The 24,831-nt window shown below is 39.8% G+C and overlaps 1 protein-coding gene across 1 annotated transcript in view; it reads right to left on the minus strand.

Annotated features, from left to right (window-relative positions):
- Nucleotides 1-4,696: 4,696 nt before the first annotated feature.
- Nucleotides 4,697-24,831, minus strand: part of LOC145404833 (uncharacterized) — a 48,749-nt gene continuing 28,614 nt past the window's right edge. Inside the window, exons 3-6 of the mRNA XM_080276330.1 lie at nucleotides 18,726-19,646; nucleotides 17,985-18,074; nucleotides 8,816-9,062; nucleotides 4,697-8,427 (exon numbers count right to left, since the gene is read on the minus strand). Coding sequence (XP_080132456.1) covers nucleotides 8,826-9,062; nucleotides 17,985-18,074; nucleotides 18,726-19,646 — 1,248 coding nt within the window. The 3' untranslated portion in view covers nucleotides 4,697-8,427; nucleotides 8,816-8,825. The remainder of the gene's footprint in view (nucleotides 8,428-8,815; nucleotides 9,063-17,984; nucleotides 18,075-18,725; nucleotides 19,647-24,831) is intronic.

The following is a 24,831-nucleotide window of genomic DNA, read 5'->3' on the forward strand; positions in this document are numbered from 1 at the left end:
AAGTAGGCAGCACTACATCAAGTGAGTGAATGATGGTCGCCACCACCAACTGCCATGTTCTGCTGCAGCTAGTTCAAACGCTTCCCTTTGAATGAACAATTCTTCAATACAGTGGCTGCCTTAAAGGCTCTCAAATAACTTCCATGCTCTAGTACCATTTTTATGTAATTAAGCTCAAATGGTCAACAAAACAGTGTCTGAGTCCCCAATAACAGCTCCTACAACCTACAGTACACGCTAGAAACTTATTTGCAAATCTTCTGCATTTTGATGGAGGTGTGGTGTACACAGTAAACCATCAATATACCGAACCCTCTTTCAACGAATTTCAGTTTTAACGACCACCTTGAGCTGGCCGAACATTATGTTCATTTAACGAATTTTTTCTGGTCAAAGAATGGGCACATGGGAAACACCGACCAGTGTGGCGTCACTATACACATGTGCACGCTCCTCCGCATCCCACAGAATGCTGCATTGGTCTCTGGGTGAACAGCATTGACAGAGGAGCCAAAAATAAAGCATTTACTGAAAAAAAGAGCCATTTAGACCTAGCTGTATGTTATTGCGTAAAACTGTATGGCCAAACGAGGCTTTATACTTAACGATCTTTATTCTGCAAAATCCATGATACCTGGGATTTACCGAACAGCAGGGTGTTCAGCTTTACGGTGAAAGGTCTGGTACCAATTAGTTTGAGATATCGAAGGTGTACTGTACTTCATTACTGTCCTATAATTAAACAAGAAACAATGGCTGCTAGATGGTTATTAATGAACTTCATAAAAAATATATCCCACTGAAACTAAACATGTTTTCATTAAATAACTGATTTCTCAACAAAGACTGTACTTTTGAAAAACGTATATCAATGGCTACTTCCTGGTTAATTTTTTGCTTGCCTGCTTACTTTATTCTAGACAATAATCAAAAGACTGTTCCTTTCTACAACATAAACAAAATTGCTGACTGGTAAACTCATGATCAAATAATGTTTTTGCCAATAAGACTTTAATCTATATTTCCATCAGCAATGTCATAATGTATCTTACGTTCATTTTACTTAATAACCAAATACCTGTATAAGAAATTATTAAAACATAACAAGTCATATAAAATATTAAAACAAATCGTCACATGGTATTTCCAAATTTCCTATTGGAATGAAGTGTTGACAGGGTCCTGTTATTTTTCACAGATTAGCATATACTGTGGGCTTTATCTTTTCTATTCTTAAAAATGCTTGTAAACAGGGTGTTCCATTACTACACTTTATAGTGTATATGTGTATCTTAGATTTTATAGACTACGGAGAGTCTAATTACCAGGCATTGCTTTGCTAACCTGTATCACATTTTAATGGATTTCTCCAGTCTGAAGTATATAAAGATTTGCTTTATGCTCACATATTCCTTCTCCATCCCATAGTCATGTGATGATTATCGAACATTCTTATGCTTGATACTGTTTTGGTGCATGTTGTACTTAATGCATATTTTAGTTTGCATACTGTAAGTTATAATCACAGGAGGTTTTGAGGGAAAAGCCCCCAGTTTGGTATCAATGCCTCTCATTAGGCTTTCTTTCTTAAATTGTGTACACCCGAGTTTGTTTCGTGTACGAACGTTGTGCCCTGTCAGCAGGACCAGCAGCAAACACAATGTCCAGGGCATACAGGTGGCTTTCTTTATCCCCTACATGCCGAGGGGTTTTCCAGTGTCGCATGCTTCTCCCTATGGGAGATATCCGTGACGGAAAAAAAATACCCTTACTTCAAACCCTAGTATCTGCCAAATTATAACAGCTAGAGAAAAAATTAAAGATACATAAGACTCACCAACTCTTCCTCTTTCAAATGAAAGTATCCCCACATCTGCAGGTGGTCTCGTCAATGAGTAAGGATAAGTTAAAGTTCAAAGGGTGGCAGGAAGACGCTTGCGGCTATACATGTCAACCGGCATTGCTCCGTGCCCAAAATTGTGACGGCTATACACATCAGCTGGTGGTTAGGGGTTAACAAAATGGGTATAGTATATTTTGTTTGTAAATTAATTGTTAATCACTTGTGATGCATCTAGTACTAAAATTCTTTCCTTAAGGGTGTGGGTTTACAAGAAAATGGCTTGAGCCACAACTGTTGTTTTGTTTTAGGTACCAAGAAATTAAGTCTAGCATTTTGTACTCACATGTGTACAGCTCAATCTTCACTCACTAATGCCAATTTAACACTTTTCCACTATCTACAAACTTCCACTTGATAATTTTTCATCTCCAGCCACATAAGCACTGGCAATTTTCAAGAGATTTATTGCTTCAGTGATGTGTGGGACTTTAATACTTTTTCTGCAAGTTTTTTTTTTTTTTCTTTGCAATATTCTAGCAGTTTTAATGTTTAGTGATATCTGTAAATTCGAACCTTCACGCTGTCATTCACCTTTACGATTAGTAACACTACAGATTATTTCTTGCAACTCTTCCAGCTTCACTGAAAAGAACTACTGTACATCACAGGTGTCTGGGTCCTCCTAACATCTCTTTCATTCAACACAGATATACTGTATATATATATATATATATATATAGTGATTCCTTGGTTATGGTGGTTTTTATCAATGCAAGATGAAAACCTGCACTCCTGTCATTATAGTATACACAGTGGAAGCCCAGAATTCGTACGCCTCTTTACTCGTACAACTCGGTTTTCGTACATTTTTTTTCGTCCAAAAATCGCTCCAGTTTTCGTACGGCAACCCGCTATTCGCACTAAGAGACACAGCATCATAAGTGCCACGTGGTCGCCAGTCCCGCTTTGTCTTACGCCAGCTACGCATCAGTCATACAGGATCCATTAAACTTTGTGATAAATTACATATTTTCGTTAAAAAACTGTACATGATCATAGGCCCTAAGAAGATTAGTCAGTCAGCTGGAGCTAACAGAAAAGCAGTGAGAACAACAACTGACCTGAAAGAACTCATTGCAAAGTTTGAAAGTGAAACCCGTGTCTCCGATTTTGTCATTCATCACGGTATGGCGAAATTTACCGTTTCATCCATACTAAAGAACAGATTAATGCAAAATACATTGTTTATGGGAAAAAAATGATTCGGTTTTCAAACAATTTGCAACTCGTACAGCCTCCAGGAACAAATTGTGTACGAATTCCAGGGTTCTACTGTACTCAGTTCAAAAACATCACTAGCACAAAGCTTGAGATGGTTTCTCCCAACACTTTTGATGCAGTGGTTTCTCATGGCTTTGAGGGATTCAAAGCTGAGGACCTATTCAAGGAGTTAATTTCAGGTGGTGGAAATCATTTACTCCACCCGGAAGCCTTAGAATCCCTCACCTCAAGCCCATCTCAAGAGTCTCTATGGTGGGTGTTTCTTACTTACTGTGATCTTTCCATCAATTTCTATTAATCTATCCATGTCTATGTGTGGTACTTTCCATACCAATATGTATATAAAGGTAAAGTAACATCATCTGGAAGTAACAAGAATCTAACCAACAGAATACATCAATGGACTTAAGAAGGTACATCAATGTACGACTTGCATGGAAAACAAGTTACAATTAAGATCATTTATACATCTTAATTAGGTATGGTACATTGCTGCGGAATACATTTCATCATATCCAAATCCAAATGTACGGTACCCTTACCTGCAGGGATGGCTTGACCGTGCCACGCCCCTCCCGCAGGGATAGCAGGAAATCTAGACAGTACACGATAATTAGCTACTTCCAGATCAATGGACGTATCACTTAGTCTTTTCCTTAAGGATAAGAATAGGTCATAAGGGGCATTTCAATGGGTAATGAACAGGGGAAATTAGCGACCAAGTGAACGTGGGGTGTTGCCAGGTGATAAATTAGCTACTTCATGGTCAATGGCAGTATCAAGTAGCCTTTTACCTATTTTTTTTATATTTTTTAGTATGAGAATAGGGCACGGGGCACATTTCAATGGAAAAAGTGAATGGAAAAAAAACCGGCCGGGAGTTGCACTGCACAGCCAGGCTGTAGCTAGGTGGGGAGGGGGTAAAGGAGGGGAGGTGGAGGCGAGGCAAATAGAAAAATGGCTAAATTGGTAACACTGAATGCAAGTACTAGTGGTATTAGCAGCGCTGCCTGCAGCTACACACTGGCAGTACTGATAGATGATACAAGACCGCACTTGAAAGCTCGGGCGATTTAAAAAAATCCCTGGATCACAGAATTGACGCCCAACGTTATGGTACTTACATAACGAGCATCACAGTAGTGACGGTCAGTGGGTAAGGGATTAATAATCAGCTAAATAACGTCAACTTTTTAAAATCCATATCCACCAACACCACATACTGCTCAAGTAAAAACAGATTAGTAATAATCACAAGGTACCATAATAAATTAAACTGCAAGCACTGTTTTGCTGTCCATATTCATTCCTCCCATCGTGCCTGAGAGTACTTTCATTTTCATAATTGTGCTTCATATTACTTTCACATTAGTACTTCACGTCATACATTCTATTAACAGAGTCGGCAGGGAAGTGTCAGTGAACATTAAATCGTTAGTACAACTTTTATTAATGTCTTTGCTGCCAGGTAGCACATGGGTTACGAGCTCTACTCTTTAAGGTATGAAACACTGAACAACTTGCCAAAATTTATTTAAAAAGTCAATATAAAAATTAAACTACTGTATTAAGTAATAGGTAAGAGTACCTTGCTAATATCAACGGAACGTACAGAGTAGTGACACTGTAAACTTGCTGTAAACTAACAGCTGGGCAACTGCATAAAATGGTACCTGTTTTTGGTCCATAAAACACAACATAAGGGGCTAGATTCACTAGTAAACTTACATCCTTTCTGTCATAATTATGATTTGCTTCTGCAGGAAGGACAAGAAAAGGACAGTGAAAACTTTTCACATTTAATATCTTTTGACAAAAATAATTAAAAATTAGACAAGGAAAGACAACAGTATTTTCCTGTGTCTTTAACAAAGCTTGAGTATGACCAAAATAATCATAAGTTTGTTAGTGAATCCCTCTAAAGCTCAACAATCAAGTAAATATAACTCAGTCAGAAGTTGGGGAATGCTGAGAGAAGTGAATCCAGCACAGTGAGAACTTTCACTCCCTTAGGCATTCCAAAACATGTACGTCTTATGAATGCATGTTCACGTTTTACGCTGCTTAAACATGCATGTACATGTAAAAGATAAATAAATAAATAAAAAGGGGAAAAGTCACTTAAAACCTGTCCACAGTAAGCTCTAGTGCTTGTTCAGCAGAAAGAAGTTTCCAACTGTCTGTACAAACTCAAAACATCATTGACTTGGTACTGCTTACCAAAAAGAATATCACTCTATGAAGGGGGGGGGGGGGGGGGGAAATGGGGGGAGGGGCAGGGGGGGTTAGGGACATTTCCAACTGGGACAAACTAATATACAAGATGATGCAGATAAGAACGTGATTCAGCAAGGCATTAGAACACATTTCACCCTCCTATTTCACTTAATAAGGAAATCTCTAATACACTTGCTATTGGTTACTAGTTCAATCAATTAACCTTCCCACACTTGGTAGTTGTCATGAAATTAGCAATTAATTATAAATACAAATGAAACACTGACTATACCTCTCACCAGCTTAATAATTAACATACTCACAATTTGGCAACTGCCATCACACTTTCATATTAACTTATTATTTATCGGCCTTTCCATACTTTTTTATTTTTTTAAGAAAACCACAATCTACATTAATACTCTCGATAACAAGCATTAATCTCTTCACTTCAACTATTGTACGTATTTTGTACTTCACTCCTATCACCATGCATTCACCTCCCCCACCCCCCCAGCTTGAGAAGAATTTCATATTGGAGGAGCTGAATGTAACCTAAATCTCATCACTAAACTGAATGAAACTATATTAGGATACCCCAATAAAAATGTAAAACTATACAACGAGTTTGGCTGATTTATCAGTTCACATGCCATACAATCACAGTCACTGCTATTTTACCCCTTCAATTTGATGATATACAGGTACTTCACTTTTTTTCTTTATACTGCCAGAGTTTACCCAACAGGGCAGATACCTTGTCTGGATGGGTTAATGAAAGCTTTATCACACAATTCTAAGCTCCAAGTTGTTTCTGTCTGGTGGTAGCAAACATCAGACTAATGGGGTTAAGTTCTTCATTACATGGAAAACTATGCCCACCCCTTCTGCTATAGAAACATGGACAGAAGGCAGTTGTTTGATGTGGAAAGCACTGTTTAGGGGGGAGCAATTTCAAGACAAACACCAGCCTCTCTTTGATAACTGGGCATTAAGTGGGGCAAGTACAATACTTCATACCAGAATAATGCTAGGTTGTAAACTTTATTGGTAGTAGCTGGGGGCACTCACCATCCACTCACTCAATATAGTGCTGCTCTTGGGTGTCTACCTGTTCCTCTGCTCCTTCTTTCTTTCCTTTCTTCCTCTTCTGTCTTTCTTTACATATTTTTCCATGCCCTCCTGCCTACGGGTGACTTTACATTCCCACTTCTGTCTTTGTTTCCTTCATTCTTTCCTCTTCCTTCAGCCTATGGGTGGTTCTACACAGAGTGACAAGCCAAATGGTTTCCTGTACACCAGGAAACCATTTACTAGGCTGGGTGGTAACCATATAACCAAATTATGGCACCTGGTGGTTTAGTGGGTAATTAAGGCGCTCCAATCGGATTGAGTCAGTGAAGGTTTACGTCCAAGGGATGGTTGGGGTTTATTGCTCACATAATGCCACTCAAGGATGACAGAGGCTGGTCACTCTCATCTTAAATGTCTGGACCGACTTGCCTAGCCCCGGGCTCCTACGCTCTTCACGGGGAAATGTAGGATTGGATGATGAATGGATAGATAGCAAACTTTATCCAGTCAAAAACACTCTACCAATCTCTCTACCACCACCCTTGATGAAGAGGATCTACACAATTTTCCTCCTTATATCCATCCACTGAATTCTTTTCCCATGAAGCCAAAGGTTCTTATTTTTCAAATGGCTCGTTTCATTTGGTCTTCCCAAACAACCACACAACTTCATTATGACTGTCTTCATTCAATCCCAACCATACAATCAATTTATCTTCCAATGCTTTCATATACCCTGCCAAAAGGTACAACACCATCACTTCTTCAAAGTACCTCTGGCACAGGTATACAAATATCAATGTCATACTTTTTAAGGTATATGCAACTCAAATATCCGTGTTTCTCACTCTCACATAACAGCTATTTTACACGTAGTCTTTCAGTGTTCTATTAACTTCCCAGAACACAAATTTCCCTATACAGCATTTACCTGTTCTCAAAAGATGAAGTCTGTACTCCATGTATGAAAGAATTATGTCGATTGTGCTTTAGGTTATATTCTGTTAGTCCATCAATGACTGTGTCTAAAGCTGAATATCTCTTCCCACTTGTGCCATCCACAGCGCTAGCTAACTGAATCTCTCTCACCGATGTAATAAAACTACAATTTAAAAAGTACTGAAAACACTGCTATCAGACATTCTAGTGCCATGTCATGTACATCAATATTGCAATACTGATTGGTACTGAGTAGACTGGAATGACAAGATACTGAGTTCCCTCAACACATAACCTCTTAATAACAATTTATCACACGCAGTCACAGTCATTACAAAACCTTGCACCACAACAACACAAACTGAGCAACTTTCAGCACCATTACCATTTCACTGGTTATTGGATCCCAGGATAACAAACTACAAGACCATAAAGGACCAAATTAAACTTCAACCCTAATGGCATGATCAAGAAGCAACGATTTCATCAAAAGCTTTTAAAATTACCAACACCTTCTAGAACTACCTTGCTACAATCAATACCAACAGCTTAGAAGCAGCTTGCATCACACAAGCAACTTCAACTCTCTAGATGAATCACTCCCCTTCAAAACCAAAGAATCTGTCAAAGGGCCTTAGCCTGGAATGCAACAGCTGTGTACTTAAGTTAATACTGGCAAAGGTCCTTTCATTTAGAGGCCAATGCAGAGCACCAAGATCTCAGTGACCTAATGATTAAAACTGAACCTTAAAAATCCTATGCTTATCTTTCATGTGAGTCTGTAAGTTGTCTTTACGAGAGAACCTGCGAGCACATATAGCACACAAAAATGGCTTCTCACCAGTGTGTGCATACAAGTGCCGACTCCACTTGGACTTGTCCAGGAACAGTTTGGCACAAAACGGGCAAGCATAGTTTGCTGTACCTCGCCTGGCTCTGTTTTTCCGTGAGGACTTGGACTCAGATGAGCCCCTTTCCTGACCAGATGGGGGGCTATGAATGGGAAGCGAGTCCTCATCTTCCCCCCCTGCTACCCCCATCACCACCTCCACCGCAGCTCGCAACTCGCCATCCTATAAAGAAACACCAGCAATAAGAAGCGGGCTACGGATGGCAGCTACCAGGTCGCTCTACACCTAAACCAACCTTGCCTCTTACTCCTACAGCAAAAGGTACCAAGATGTGGAAAGACACTACAAATTTAAAAGCATTACTCAGCTCCACATACTGTACAACAGAAATTATCAAGTCTACGGAACTAAGCAACAGCCAAAATCCACCACGTACATCTAAATTTAAGCTTGGTAATCAGCATTTACAACAGTGCATTTCCACAATGCAGTGTCACGTGAGATCTAAAATCCATTTGAACCAAATTTTCTTCAGCTGTTGCTGCTGCTTATGAGCAAACATGACAAAATTAATCAAGTGAAAATAAAAACGATCTTTAGATAAACTCACTGCAACTGAACTAAACAGCTATGTGGTTCTGTGGCTCTCTGAGGTGCAGGTGAGCATCTCTGAGGTGTGCGTGCAACCTGTCCTTGCGGGAGAAGGCCTTCCCACACGAGCCGCACACAAACGGTTTGTCCCCAGTATGGACACGACAATGACGGCTCCACTTGGTCTTGTCGCGGAAGAGTTTGCCGCAAAATGGGCAGTGGTACACCGTCCCCCACCTAGCTCGACTCTTCCTCCCTCCGCCACCCTACAAAGAACATGAGACACTCCAGTCAACATCTGTTCCCTCCCACCTTAAAACACTCAGAATGGTACAGTACTGAACAGATTAGCTCAGAAATATATGCCTCACTGGGTTCAACTGGTGTTAATATGCAACTTTGTACAGGACTTCTTGCTTCAAAAGAATTCAAGACGAACTTCTAGCTTGCTCGAATGATTGACATCCATCATACAGCAACTTCAATGAACAACTGCCCTCGCTTCTCATCCCTTCAGTTATGAAGCTACCATGTATACCAAGTTATTATATCACTTATGTGACATGGAAAGGTTCTCCAATTTTATGCAAATATGGTTGAGGCACAAATGAATTTAAATAATGCATAACATTTTATTAAAGTCCTGTTACAGCAGCATCATTACCTTGTAATAATACCACGGTACTGAGAGAGTCAGAAAATGAACAGCAGTAGCTGCCACAAAGCAGTCAAAGAGTAGATGTATCACACTAGTAAAGTATCTTCATATGTTCTATGAAAGGAAAAAAAATAATAATTCCCAAAAATTTACTTGGTCTTACATTGACTTCAAAGCATGACAATGTTAAAAGTTACACTGCATGTGCCCCATCATTATGGAATTTTGTGCTATCTTTATTAACCGGGCAATGAATGACAGGCTGATCGGAGTTATGCAGACAAATCATGTGTCTCTTAACATTAGTCTTTAATGCAGAACTATAAGGGCAGTGTGGACATTTGTATGGCTTCTCCCCAGTGTGAGTCATGTGGTGCCTCTGCAACTCGGAGGCAGACCGGCATTTTCGTCCACAAATATGACAGACTTTCATCTCAGTGTGGTTGGCCAACGACCCTAACTGTCCTAAACTACAGGTGGACCCAAGCTTCACCTGGGCACCCAGGCCAGGGGTAGCTCGGCCCAGCACATAACCGCAGTCGGCCATTAGCAGTGGGCCAGCCTCTCCCTGCAATGAGGAACACGGTCTCAATCTTTACATGTCCACCAAGCAATTTTAACGACCAGTATCATAAAGCAAAGATATCCACAAGATATGGCGGGGTGGGGGAGAAAAAAGTTATATTCACACACCTGTTTCAGAAAGTACTGAAGACAGTGAATATCATTTGCAAAAACTTATGCAACTTATATAAACCCCTGCTGTAAATAATGTTCATAATAGTCTTTACAGTGTTTATTGTAAACATTACAGTGAATAACTGCATCTTTTCCTTGAAATGGTAAAGGACATTTATATGACAAAAACGCATATACATGAGCTATTCACTTGTTGGGAAACCATATACTGTACATAAAGTGCGTTTAGCTTTTAGCATACAGATACAAATATATATATATATATAATATATATATATATATATATATATATATATATATATATATATATATATATATATATATATATATATATATATATATATATATATATATATATATATATATATTTTCTTTCTCTGGGTCATTGGAAGCTTTCCTTTGTTGAGGAAGGGATGCCACTTTCATGTCTGGAAGCACATAACACAGACCCAGGGTCTTATATGCTCACAGAATGATTTGTCAGTATTACGGTAAGAATCAACTGGAACATGACTACAATTTTAAAATGTTCACTTATCATAGCTTGCAGCATCCCTTCTGTTTCACTGTTCATATACGGGGAAGTAATTTTTCTTCCTCATCGATCCAAGAAATTCACATTGAAAAACAAAGAGCTCGAGGACTCCAAGGCATATCATAGCTCCATGGCGTCCCTGCCCTCATACAGGCACGCAACTAAGCGGCCAAACACGACCTTGATACACTAGATACTATCACATGCCTTGGAACTAGGTTAGGACAAACACTCAAGGAACTCCAGCCTCCATATTTCTAGGGCAAAATCTCATCCAACTAATGAATTAAAATCTAAATCAAAGCAAATTCATAGCTTTACTGTGAATGAATGGTCTGAGAGGTCTTGCACTGAAAAATAGTGACTGAAGTGAGGCAGGCATCCAGGAATATGCAAATGACTACAGCTTTTATCAATTCTGTTTGAAATTCTTTATCACCTTACAAGGTTAGGAAGATGAGCTTCTACATCAACTAGATGTGTGTAGTCATTAACATTACCCTTGTTAATCAAATCTCAGTCATGAAAACAGATCTCAGGATTATAAAGTGATGCAGTACCAATGTCAACGTCGCTGAAGGGAACTGTTAAAGCTGGTTAGTTTCTAATTTCCTGGATTTGCAGTAACTGAGATCTCTTTACATGCATCATAGAATATCATGCCTTACAGCAGCTGTTTCAATATCTACAAATTTCACTACATTTTATATATATTCTAAGTTGTGCTATGTGTTCCAGTGTGTAGGAAGTGAAATATACAGGAAAAATTCATAGTTGGACAAGCTTTCTACTTTAGCTGTATGAGAAAGACTCCCTTGCTGCAATTCACATGAAGAAAGTGTAACTTTTAACTTATTAAATTACTAACACTGGGCCTGAATTGCTTACCTGCATTACCTTCCAAAATAAATACAATGTAATTAATATATGGATACTTATATAGGGTAAAACAGGGTAATTTCGCTGTGAACAGTGGTTGTTGCTAAATACAAACTGCCACATATGGAATATTGACTTTTTTATTGTTTTATCTATACATTCAGCCCTTCTGCTAAAGATACCTACAATCATCCTCCCCCCCAAAGGCTAACTCCACAGATTTTTTTTAAAAAGGCGTCTCGCGATTAAATTATCCCACCCGATGGAGTAATTCTGCCACAACCTGATCGCTGTTATAGCTACAATATTTATTGTTATTATTGTTATAATACCACACTACATATCATACACACTTGATTATAACTAGGCTTAGGTAGCTCAGGCTACCATACAGTAAGGCCTATGCAATGTATTGGGCTAACATTACACTGATGGCATTCATCATTGTCTCATTGATTGTTAAGTGGAGACTCCCATGGCATGAGAGAGAGAGAGAGAGAGAGAGAGAGAGAGAGAGAGAGAGAGAGAGAGAGAGAGAGAGAGAGAGAGAGAGAGAGAGAGAGAGAGAGAGAGAGAGAGAGAGAGAGAGAGAGAGAGAGAGAGAGAGAGAGAAAGAGAGAGAGAGAGAGAGAGAGAGAGAGAGAGAGAGAGAGAGAGAGAGAGAGAGAGAGAGAGAGAGAGAGAGAGAGAGAGAGAGAGAGAGAGAGAGAGAGAGAGAGAGAGAGAGAGAGAGAGAGAGAGAGAGAGAGAGAGAGAGAGAGAGAGAGAGAGAGAGAGAGAGAGAGAGAGAGAGAGAGAGAGAGAGAGCAATGCAAAGTTCTGAACCACTTTTAACCTGAAACACGTAAACAATGGGCAAATACAATGTTTTTTTTTTTTAAGTTTTTATTGATGCAATAAATGCTGAACATTTTAGGTAAACAATATCACTTCTCCAATGCCATGTTTTTGCACAATGGATCAAAACTTCACATAACCTTGTTAGGTCACCATTCCTCTAAAACCGAAGCCCAACAGATGACGAATCCATGGAATAGTTTGGGAGCTATAGGCCTTCTAACTGGAACTACTGGCATCATGGCGAAATTACCCTATTTTTACCAATTGTCTAGAGTTGTCCAACTTCAAATAATATGATCATTAAGAGGCCATCCAATCCTACACTTATTTTGTGGCCTCTGCCTCCTATTCTCTCAATATATAATCTATTTTATTAATTCTGGTATTACCTCAAATTACCGTACTGTCATTAAAAACTACTAATGGCAAGCAATCCTTTGATCAATGAAATGTTAAGCTATGATATAAGGGTCAATGCAAAATATGCAAGACTGGTGTCAAAACACCAATGAACTTAAAAACCTGATACTGTACAGTACTGTATTCATTCCTACTACAGTACAAGAGAAATTCCAAGAAGTACCTAGTTTCATATGCATTTCAACTGCCTACTTCATATTCATAACATTTTCTCCTCAGTGAACTGTACTGTATCTAGCTTAGTCTTCCCATCTGATGAGGGTGACAGGCTGCACATATTTCCTCAGTGAATTAAAATTCTTGGAGGCATCCTTTTCAAGAATATCATTAGGCTATTTGCTACCGTACTGAAACTGGATCCTACTTCATCATTTTCAGTTTTCATCATTACTTGGCTTCTAAAGAGTGTCCAGTAATATGAAACCTAAATGTACCAAGATTTTTTCAAACTTGTTGTCCATTTCAATAATTCCAATTCACTGCACCTCATTTTAAAACAAAATTTAGTTACCTTGACCTTAAAACAGTTGGCCCTTCAATGTCAATTTTAAGCAAAAAAAATTAAATAATAATAATAATGTTATATTCACACAAGACTTGAGCATAAGTAATGGTGTAAGCAGATTCTCAGCAACTGTGATAAAATGCTTGTTCGCACATTAAACTGAATGGTAATATAAATGCTGACTTCTAAATATTTAAAGAGGCTGTTCATGAAATAATGTATCTGAAATACCTAATTCAAACACAAATACCTTATTAGGCATAAAGATTTTAGAGATGCAAGACACAAATAGCAAAACTTCATACAGCAATAAAGAACAACTTTTTACATAGTCAAATACCGTATATCAACACATAAGACTAATAAAAGGGTTAACAGACGCAAATCTGGGAATTGCATTCGTTCACCTTCACTATAAGATGCCTCTCCAATACAGTATTTTATGATCATCAAATGGCAGAAACAAAACTACAACATTAAAGCAGTTAAAAAATACCGGTAAAGCTTTCCAAACTCCTAATAGGAACTCTCATGAACCTATGTAAAAATGCTTAATTCAAAAAACTTGGGGGAGGACTTACTCAGAATCCTTCTTAACCCCTTGGCTGCGAAGTTCCTTTTAAAAGGTCCAATCGACAAAATGCGATGTTCCTTTTAAAATCCACAAATCAATTTCAAAATTAGCGCCCTGTATTTTGAGGCGAGTACTTTGTGTATTCATCTGCCCACACTTGGGGTTGCCAGCTCGTCCTTTTAGCATCCTCCACACCACATCACGCAACCACATGAGCCCAGTTTGCTTCATGAATCCATGGCGTCTACACGTAGCCTGTCACGTTCACCCCAGCCCTAAACTTCGCATGGTGTTACCAAGAAAAGAGGTGCTAAAGGTTGTATTCCACACAAAAGTAAGTATGCACTAACTAGTGACAGCAATTCTAGTGTGGAGTATGCTGTAAAACCACAGAAAAAAACATGCCAGCACATCACGCTCAAAGCGCCAACCCACCTATGTTACACCACTGTGACTTTCACACACTCATCAACTTCTAGTCCCCCTGGAAAAGTGACTGAACAAATGTAAATAAGTGATAGAAAATAAGTGTGACTAAAATATAAGGAAAATGAAAGTGTCTGGTGTAACCTATGTAAATATCTTTCACTGAGTTTAGCATTACAGCGAGTACTTGCATACTGTGCGATCCTATTGTGCAAAACTCACATAAAACTTGAGGCAGAATCTGATGTCCAAATGTTGTAACCTCGAAAATGATAGACATTATGTGAGCAGAGGAAGCTCCCCATTTTTTTAACACCACACTATATGGCGACAATAGACATAATGCAGCAAGAGGCCCCAAATTATGGTTCAATCATAACGTGGCAAAGTAGGGTCATAATGTGGTGGGAACACACAACACTGCCAGTGATAGTCATAGAGTAGTTTGCAACAGCCTATGACGTACTGCTATAACAAGTCTGTGCAGGGTGTCATCATAGTCCACTGAGCATTCCTGCCCCAGTTGAACCTACCTTCTCCCCTTGCTCTGGTTGCACGCATGCTCTATGCGATTCCCCCCCCCCCCCAGAACCCCACTTCACCTCCCCCCAGCAAGCCCACAACCTCTTCCATTCGAGGTGAGGATACCTCCAGTGTCTGTATGTAATAAAGTCTCTATTATGTAGGTAAATGTCCTGTAAAAAAAAACTCTGAAAACTGACCCAAAAGGTGAGGTTGGGGCTAGTTTAGGTACCATGAAACCCTTTAACATGTAGACATACGGCCCCATAACGCGGAATTCTCATAAAGAGGGACCCTCCGGGTACAATATTCCTGCTTCATGTGTGCGTTCGCTGTATTTACTATTACTGAGTAGTCTTTCACAGATTAGAATCATACTATTTTATATCGTTTGTAAAATAATGATTCTGAAGTGCCAAGTGAACCACTCAAGATAATGCAACGAAAGTGATGTGTATAGTGGTGCGTGGTCAGAAAATGAAGTGTGGTGGGAGGCAGCGTGGGTGGTGGTGCGTGACGAGACAGCTACAGCCCCACCCCATCCCCCCAAAAAGCCGTTGCTTCCACCTCCTTCTATGGCATCATACGAGCATCTAAACACTCACTGATGTGCTCACAGGTAAGAAGAATGGTTTTGCTTTCTTGTCCGTGTTTTATTTTTTAAAATCTTGTGTATTGATAAGAAAATTATTGCACTGAAAATGGGTAACTTTTGTGTGGACTGCCGTAACTGGGGTATCGCTCTTGCCACAAAAGGCGCAGCCAAGGGGTTATATATAACAGCCCCATCAATTGATAAACTTCCAAAACAAGTCTCTCCTGGGCTTGAAAACTGAAAGAAGTAATTATGTACAAGCAGTAAACCTTACAATGCTCTTCTGGTTTTACAACATAATCAAAATACATTTCATTAAGATCAGCTTTATGTGCAAATACAAAAGAAAAATGATTAAATGATCTTTATATGAAAGTAAACATTGCATATGCAACATGTAACTAAGGATATACTGAAATACTGTACAAACTTATGGATAACCTGAAATATTGTACAGTACTGAAGTTCCTCTTTAAAAATTATTTTCTCAAATTACTGAGTTTAATAGACTTCAAGCAAAAGAAGCATTATAACATTTACATAGACTAGGCCTATTACTTAAGCAGCTTGCATAACCTCTCTCATGATTTTTATCAGTCTCCATGACAGTGGACCTAATCTTTAACTCCTAGAATTTAATGACCACTAACAAAAACTCTCCTGGCCACTAGCAAAAATCAAGAACTAGCTACTAGGCTCCACAACTGAAAAATATCTCCACCAAACCCTGCACTGACACATTCTAGCTATTCCAAACAACAAATGGATTAATCACACATGAGACCTCTCACACTTGGAGGGTTGAGCCTCTTGCAAATCTTAAGGCTTAAACATGGCTATCCTAAAGACAGAGCCACCTAATTTGTACCAACCAACGCAAAATGAACATCAGCACTAGATGACACCCCGCACCTCACGTTAATAAGCTGAAATAACTGCACTCATATTTTAAATAATACAGAGACCTGATTATATTTAAGTGGAAAAAAATCACAATTTTAAACACATGTGAGAATAACCCACTACTTGTGGTAGTCCTTTATGTGCTGATATACGATAGTTTAATTACTGTACATCATAATTACCACTCTGGAACGGTCACACAAAATCTTATTGAAACAGATTACAGCCCTGCATAAACTAATGGAGTACTATGTTTAACATATACTCAATATACTTACTGTACCACATAATGCTACACCTTAAGCCCACCAAGACAGTATGATAATTTGCAAGATCCATGAAGGGCTACTTAATGCTCAAGGTAGCATAAGAAGAAGGGGTCACGGTAAAACAGGCAAAGGTAACTACAAGAGAAGGAAATTTAGCAATGGTTACATACAACTGCTGTAAGGTTTACCAAGAACAGTACCCTTTGGTGTGAGGTCATGGCCTTTGGCTTCTTATAAATGCTCCCTTATGTGCTGAATTAAGGTAACTTTTAGTTTATATCAAACTCTGTCCAAGATAACTGGTACTATTCTCCAACTGTAATGTACAACTAGTATATGTGAGCCTCCCTATCTTCACTGAATCAAAAGTTACATGATACCAGCAATCTTCAGATTGCATACAAAAATTTCACGTCCTTTACTTAGCATTTTTGCCTGAATCATTATATGAACGATTCTCAAAGAACTGAAGATAGCTATAGCAATCCCATTCCATCTTTTTGCAATACTGTGATGAGATCTTTTGTATTTTATTCTTGCTAACACCAGATGATTTGACTCAAAGCCGTAGTCATCATTTAGTCAAAGTGCTCTTAGAGGTTACATGTACTACCTCGATTTTGAAGAAACTCAATATAACAAGATAGCAAAACTATTTTTTGAGTAGAGTTACAAATGCAAGGGGTTAACGAACACTAAATAACCAAACTTAACGACAGGCCACTACAATGATAGGCAATGGCAAATACGACAAAACACATCAATACAAAAGACTTTTCAATAAATCATTAGTCTGAATTGCTGGAATCACAAAGTACATCAACTTCATAGTAACTTCAGGATCTTCATTTACATTGTGCTTTATTCAATTTGGTTAACTAAAGCAGCAAGCTGAAAATCTGGATAACTCTTAAGAGAAATAACTCCCCAATCAAAATGACACTAGTTTTTTATTTATACATTTTTTCTAAAATTTAATGTCTACATCTTGGCAAAATACCTGGAGCTAACTAATACTGCCAATTTACTCAATCAAAGTTTTCCTTTTCTTGTTACAACCATGGGACACAGCTGAAATGATTAAAATCCTCAAGGTCCATGATTCTTTGATCTAGCAATTACAGTATTATACTGCCTCTGTATCTGTTCATGACAAGTTCTACAGTTAATAAACACAGCACTTTCGTAAGAATGTTAACGCCGCAGCTAGCTTTTCAGTAATATCTTCATCCCCCCCCCCCAAATAAATGTAACTACTACAGCTATGACAGGGAGGCAACAGTGTCACTGAGTGACAGGGAGCAGTCAACCACACAGCAGGTGACCCCACCCCAACTGGGTTGAATGTGAAGGTAACACTCACCGCTTGCTGGGCCGCTGCGTCGTCACCGCTGAATAGATTGTGGGGGAACCCACCCTCACCCTCCTCACCCCAGCTCAACACTGGAGGACCCTATCAAGGAAACAATCATATATAAACTTCCAGAAAGGCACCCTTGTATTCTCTTCCCATGACTTACAATTCTAATAAGGTTACTGAGTCCCATGAATTCTGTATGCATTAAATACTTCAGACAAATCTGAAAGAAGGATCTAAAAAATATAAACCTTCGTACAGCAGACCTCCCTGTATGTGCAGGATAAAGCCACAGAAGTTAAAATGTAGTGCCACATACCAACATCGTACACACAGAAGAACATTTGTATTTAACCTTGCTTTAAGCCATATTCATTGCTGCAAATATTAAGGTACAAAAAGGGCAACTGCCTTTCATATGAACCATTTAAAAAGTATAAAGTGGCAAATATCACTATCAGATATATAAGTTTACAGTTAACTTAGATTTGCAACTGTTAATATTAATTACAGTTTGTCAAGTGATGCTGACAGGTGCAAAGCTGTCAGGTGGATATGGGTCAGGCAGGGAAAATGTATAGAAAAATCAACACTATTACATTTCACAAATTTGATTTCCCGAACTACAAATTCAACCATGCTAACTCCCACTCATGATAACTACACTAGTACAGTATACACCTACTGTACTTTCACAATCAGAATGAAGTGAACAATGAACTGGAGTAAAAAACTGTAAAAGCTCACCCCCTGGAGGCCAGAGGGCCCAGGCAGTTGATCAGCAGAGTAGTCCATTTGGTCATGCTCTTCCTTCTCAATCTCGCCTGGATGGCTCTGGTATTCAAAATCGTTGCTGGTGCCCCCCTCCTCATCCCCATCTATTTCACTGCCTCCCTCCTCCCGATCACCCTGACCCTCCTTGCTCCCCCCCGATTCATCCACCTCCACTTTAATAGTCTGTACTGGTATGATAGAAGGGTCTCCCGCTCGGGGAGAAGTAGTGTTAGAAGGGTGAGAAGACTCTGGGGAACGGAGGGATGCTGGGTCATTACCCCCTCGCACCCCTGGCAGCTGTGACTGGTGCTGCGAAGGTGCATGGGGTTCCACTCGACTCCGCCCTCCTTCCTGGGATAAGCTAGGGGGAGGGGGCATGGACTGGGATGGCACATGTGACTCAGGTACGTTGGAGAGTTGTGGGGGTGCTTGACTAGGCACTGATGATGTGGAAGAGGAGTGGGAAGAGGAAGACTGGGAGGACCCCCGGGGGACGGGGGGTGAAGGGGCCCTCCCACGCTCCCCTCCAGAATCCCGTCTTTTTCGTTTGGCAGGGGGACTATCCTCCCGCCTCTCAGGTACATTGACAGGCACCTTTTTCTGGGCCTTGGTAGGGTCTTCATCAGGAACAGCAAGACCTTTAATTCTTAAGCACTCAGCAGCCTTGATAAGTCCCGCTAATTCACTCTGCCTCACATCCACTTCACCTATGTACATATAGTCTAACAAGGCCTCTAAATCTGACTTTCTTATGTCTTTGAGCACTACTACAGGATTTTTACATGGAGTCTTTTCAAATATTTCCGCAAAATAATCACTACATGTTGACATCACAAGTTTGTGCACTGGGAAGAACTTCCCCTCACACGCTAAAGTAGCATCTGTGTATGTGTTCTGCAAAGAGAAAGAACTAAAATTAATAAGAATCTACAAATAACTACTTACCACTCAAACTTGGAAAAAAAAAAAAAAAAAAGTTTAGACATTTCGTTCCATACAGGATTTACCCAGCATAAAGAAATAACTACATGCACTTCCCAGGAAATCGTCTCCATAAAGATAAATGCCAACCTCCTACACTTTATCCATTAGTCTTATCCGTTTTACTGAGCAGTCAGTATCTGATCCATGCTTTAAGCACTCTAGAAACTACTCTTTAAAAATCCCACAAGATTTTCTGATTACTTGTCAATATTTTATTACTAATCTACCATACACCGTTACAATATTGCAAAGGATAATTTAAAGATGTGTGTGTTCCCCAGTCATCATTACTATTACATAAACATACAATCACACAACATTCCAGTATTTTGGTATAGCCCACACATCAAGCTTTCTTCCATATTTCTTATATAGATCACTTCAGTATACAGTACTGGAAGAATTACTGTATACCAAAACAGCAATCCCTCGATTATCCGACGTAATAGAGCCATCTGTGTATCTCAATATGGACTAAATCTGGATACAGAGCAACATCCTACCTACCAATACCCAACCTAAATGGACAGGACTCCACCTAACTGTGGAAGTGTTCTTTGGTCTTTCAGTTATTTAGACATCAAAACATACATGGGAATATCCAGTATCATGCTAGACACCAAGAAAACAATCTATAAACAACAAAAATCCACAAATAAATAAATGAAGACAAAGGTTGAAAAAATAATTTTATTGAAGTACAGTACAGTCGCGATTTACGACAAAAAGAAACAATGATCTTACAATAACACGGGCATATAATTTCTCCTATAATTACTTAATAGCACGATAATTTCACTCAATTGAACAAGAGAAACTGTGTGGGAAGAGGATGGATTTAGGTATTGGATTTCAGCCGTGGCTCAGTGGGTTAGAGCGCTCCGCTCTGACCGAAGGGTCGGAGGATCGAATCCACCCAAGGGTCATTGGTAGACATCAGGAAGGGAATCCGGTCATAAAATGCTACACGCTCCAAACCAAAGTCCTCTACCCAGGGGCAACGTCTTAGCCCTTATCCAAAAAAAGGGTACCTAGCGTAAAACTCACTTTTATTTCCAGATGACTGCGTTTGTTTACAACTCTCATGTTATGCTTTTGTCGGTCACTGATTGCCTTCCTTGACCCGACCCAACCCACGTGACCCATGTCCCATGCCACCTGCCACTGCATGCATCAGTGTTGTGTGATCCAGTGAATGGTCACTGTGATGAGAAGCATTTACTTGCTTATTTCCTTGCTCCTCATTTCCTCTCAGAACTCTGAGCACATGGTTCCAAACTAACTTTCGCTATGTCTAAGCGCTCTAAAAGTGCTATGAACACAAGAAAAGCATTTATTCCCAATGAAAACGTAAAACTGTTGGACGAAGTGGCATGTGGTGTAGGAGTTTAAATGTAAACGATCAGACAGATAAAATGAGTCAGATATGTTTACAATGTAATAGTTTCTTTGTTGGAAAAAAAAAATTAAATGATGAAGGAGCAGTAAAATTAATGTGATACTGCCATACACCTGGAATTGGCTAATTATCACCTGACAATACCTCAAATGCACTCGTTCGCTAATTTCCGCTGTTTATTTCCCCTTGAAATATGCCGTATAATCTGTTCTCGTAATAAAAATATACATAAGGAGGGAAGGGAGAAGCCTAAGTGATATTTACATTCACCTGGAACTACCTAATTTATTATGTATTGTCTAAATTTCCTGCCAATCATTTCATAACGTATATACTAGCAGCTGTCACCAGGCTGAGATTGGCAGCACTGCACTCCCCCTAGGCAGGCCACCACTGTCCACACTGTATTCAGTATACTGTCATCTTTCAAGGTGAAACCACTTCGGATTCGCGCCTGTCAAATTCCACCAATTTTTAGCCCCATGCAAAGGGCCCTGTGACCTCTACCCCCTACTAAACCTCATGTGGAAAGCGGTAAAGGGATAAGTGACTGCTGTGGAACGTCAACTGGCTAATTTATCAATGAAAATGATAGAGAGTGACTACAATCTTTCTGGTGAGCAAAACAGTGCAAGTGGAAATGTACATAATGTGTAGACAGTAAGTGAAAACAATGAATGTACATATAAGTGAACAGTGGAAAATAGTTTTATAAGTTACTGCAAGTGACAATGCATAACAGTGTAAATAAAATAATGTAAATAGAAATGTAAATGAGTAGTAATATACGAATATGAGTATATATACTAGGAGTAATGAAAGCGAAAGTTTCACTCTAGCATGTATGAATACTATGAGTTATGAAAGTGAAGGTGAAAGTGACAGACTCACTCTCAACGCTAGTATACAGGACGAGAAAGTGAATGCTACGTATTTTACTGAAAGAGAAATTGAATACCTACAGTGACAATAAACTACTATTACTGAAAGAAACTTATGGATAAAGACTGTAGATATATATGTTATATCCATCCATCCATATACCTAGGCTGCTTCCCCGAAGAAAAGGGAGGTAGCCGAGACAGGACGACACACTCCCCATTTACTCATCCATTCAAACACATTCATTTGCATCTTAGCCCCAAAGGTGAGAACAGACAGATCCTCACCACACCATACCACACAAGGGTCAACTGCACAATGCAATCAGTAACATCCGCAGCAGGGCCCGACAGCAGAGCTGGTTTACCCCTGCCACATCATAACAGACTCATCCCCTTACCCGCACCTGACCTGACTAGCTGATCAGACCAAATGCGGGAGAATATCCCCTCAGGGCTGCGTCATCACTTATTCATTCACAATTTCTCTCCATTTATTTCTGTCACGCACAGCCACTCTTCCTTGCTCAACAGACATCCCTCTCGCATCCAGCGCTCTCTTCACATGTCCATCCATCCTATTCGTGGTCTTCCTCTCAGCCTTACACCTCTCACATCAGATCTACTTATCTTTTTCACCAATCGCTCATTATCCATTCTCTCCATATGCCCAAACCATCGCAACACCCTCTGCTCAACTCTACCATCCATCTCCCGAACAACTCCAGTTCTCCTTCGCACTTCATCATTTCGCACTCGATCCATACGCATCACTCCACAAATTCTCCTCAGACACCTCATCTTCATTACATTCAAACTTTTCCTCTCTGCTACACCCATATTCCATGTTTCAGCCCCATCTAATGCAGTTGGTACCACAACACCCTCATACAGCCTTCTCCTTACATCCATTCTAAGCGAACGACACCTAAACACTTTTTCATTCCTCCCAGCACGTTTCCTACTTCATTTATTCTTAACTTCACAGCTGAATCTATTCTTCCATCCACAGCAACATGTGACCCTAGTTATATAGTAATAGAAATATAGTGTTTTTATGAATAATAAATGACAGAACACCACCGGAGAACGATCGGACGTGGGAAGGTTATACGCACTCGTAATTTTCATTGCTTTTTTTTTTTTTTTTTTTTAAATAGAATAGTGTTTCTAGTGATAATATCAGGCTGTGGTAACCATATTACGGGCTGTCGGGAAGTGTAAAATGAAGACTTCGTTACCCAACTTCAGAGGTCTCCACAAGTCCTACGGTACTCGACGAAGGCTCAACAAACATCCCAGGAGAAAGCTGAAGGTATGTGCCATATTCATATGTAATTTTAATATTCTAAGACTAATAACTGATTTTTGGCAAATACAGTATTTTTAGAGAGTCTGTCGGAGCGCGAATATGCCCGTGGGACAAGCAAGTCAAAGCAAAACAAGCCCACGGTTTAGGGGTTAACCAACTGCGCTGTTAAACCAGGGTATGCCTGTACTGAGACTAGTTTCTACAGAAAAGGTACCAGTTAAATAAGGACTATGGTAGATTCTCATTAGCTACCAGTTAAATGATGAAATAGATTCTATGTTACCAGCTATAACTGATAATTAAGTTTGGCATTCTGAAAGTTGCCAGTTAAACTGACAGCTGTCTTCAGTGTGTCTGCCTTTGGGTAGAGGTCTGAATACAAGCTCTGCATGATTCAACAGTCGTTCTACATGCAGATTTTTTTCCCCGCATGTTTAATCTTCACAACTCTGTGGTAGGTGGGGACGCTCACCATCAACTCATGTGTCGTGCTGCTCTCGGGTGTCTGCCCTTTCCTCTCCTCTATCCTCTTCTTTCTTTCCCCGTCCTTCTGCCTGCAGGTGACTTTAAACTCCCTCTTCTGGCTTTCTTTCCTTCATTCTTTCCTCTTCCTTCTGCCTGTGGGTGACTACACTGAGCGACAAGCCAAATGGTTTCCTGTACACCAGGAAACCATTTACAATGCTGGGTGGTAACCATATAACCAAATTTTGATGCCTGGTGGTTTCGTGGGTAATTATGGCGCTCCAATCAGACTGAGCCGGTGAAGGTTTATATCCAAGGGGTGGTTGGGGATAATTGCCCACATAATGCCACTTAAGGATGAGTGAGACTGGTCACTCTCACCTTAAATATCAGGACCAACTTGCCTAGCCCCGGGCTCCTACGCTCCTCATGGGGCAACGTAGGATTGGATGATGGATGGACACCTCTGGCCAAAGATCGACCTGATTACACATTCCCTTCAAACCAACGGCCCTCCTACAGCTCACACACCTTCACATTACTAGGGCCAATACCCACCATCTACACTGAATACATGCTAGCTGTCTTATTCAGGACTAGTGTTATGTCAGCTGGTGGTTTTTATAAAAGATGTGATCTTACCGAAAATCAGTAAACTGTGGCTTAATACACTCAAAAAATTTTCCTGCCTCACATTGGGATTGAACTAATGTAATTTTCAAACTAACAGACTACCGTACTTTAACCACTTAACCACCACCTCCCCCAGCTAAACTCTTTAAACCCAGGAATGCTTCCTTCATTTTAATCCTGCTATCACCTGGTGCTTTTATTCTACTTATGACAGACATCTGGAAATGGAGTCAGATATGGCATTAACCCTTTGATGTTTTGGGGCCGGGCAGATTTTGTCTGTGCCAGAGTCAGCCACTCACGCTGACCCACATTTTCGCGGCCCGGTATTTTACTTTGATCGCTCTGTGTCAATACACTTTTCGTGATAGAATGTTGGTTTTGGTGTCATTTTAAAGCTGAATA

This window comes from Coenobita brevimanus, chromosome 65 (assembly GCF_032717465.1).
Source record: "Coenobita brevimanus isolate Jiangsu-jjx chromosome 65, ASM3271746v2, whole genome shotgun sequence".
In the NCBI taxonomy this organism is placed as follows: domain Eukaryota; kingdom Metazoa; phylum Arthropoda; class Malacostraca; order Decapoda; family Coenobitidae; genus Coenobita; species Coenobita brevimanus.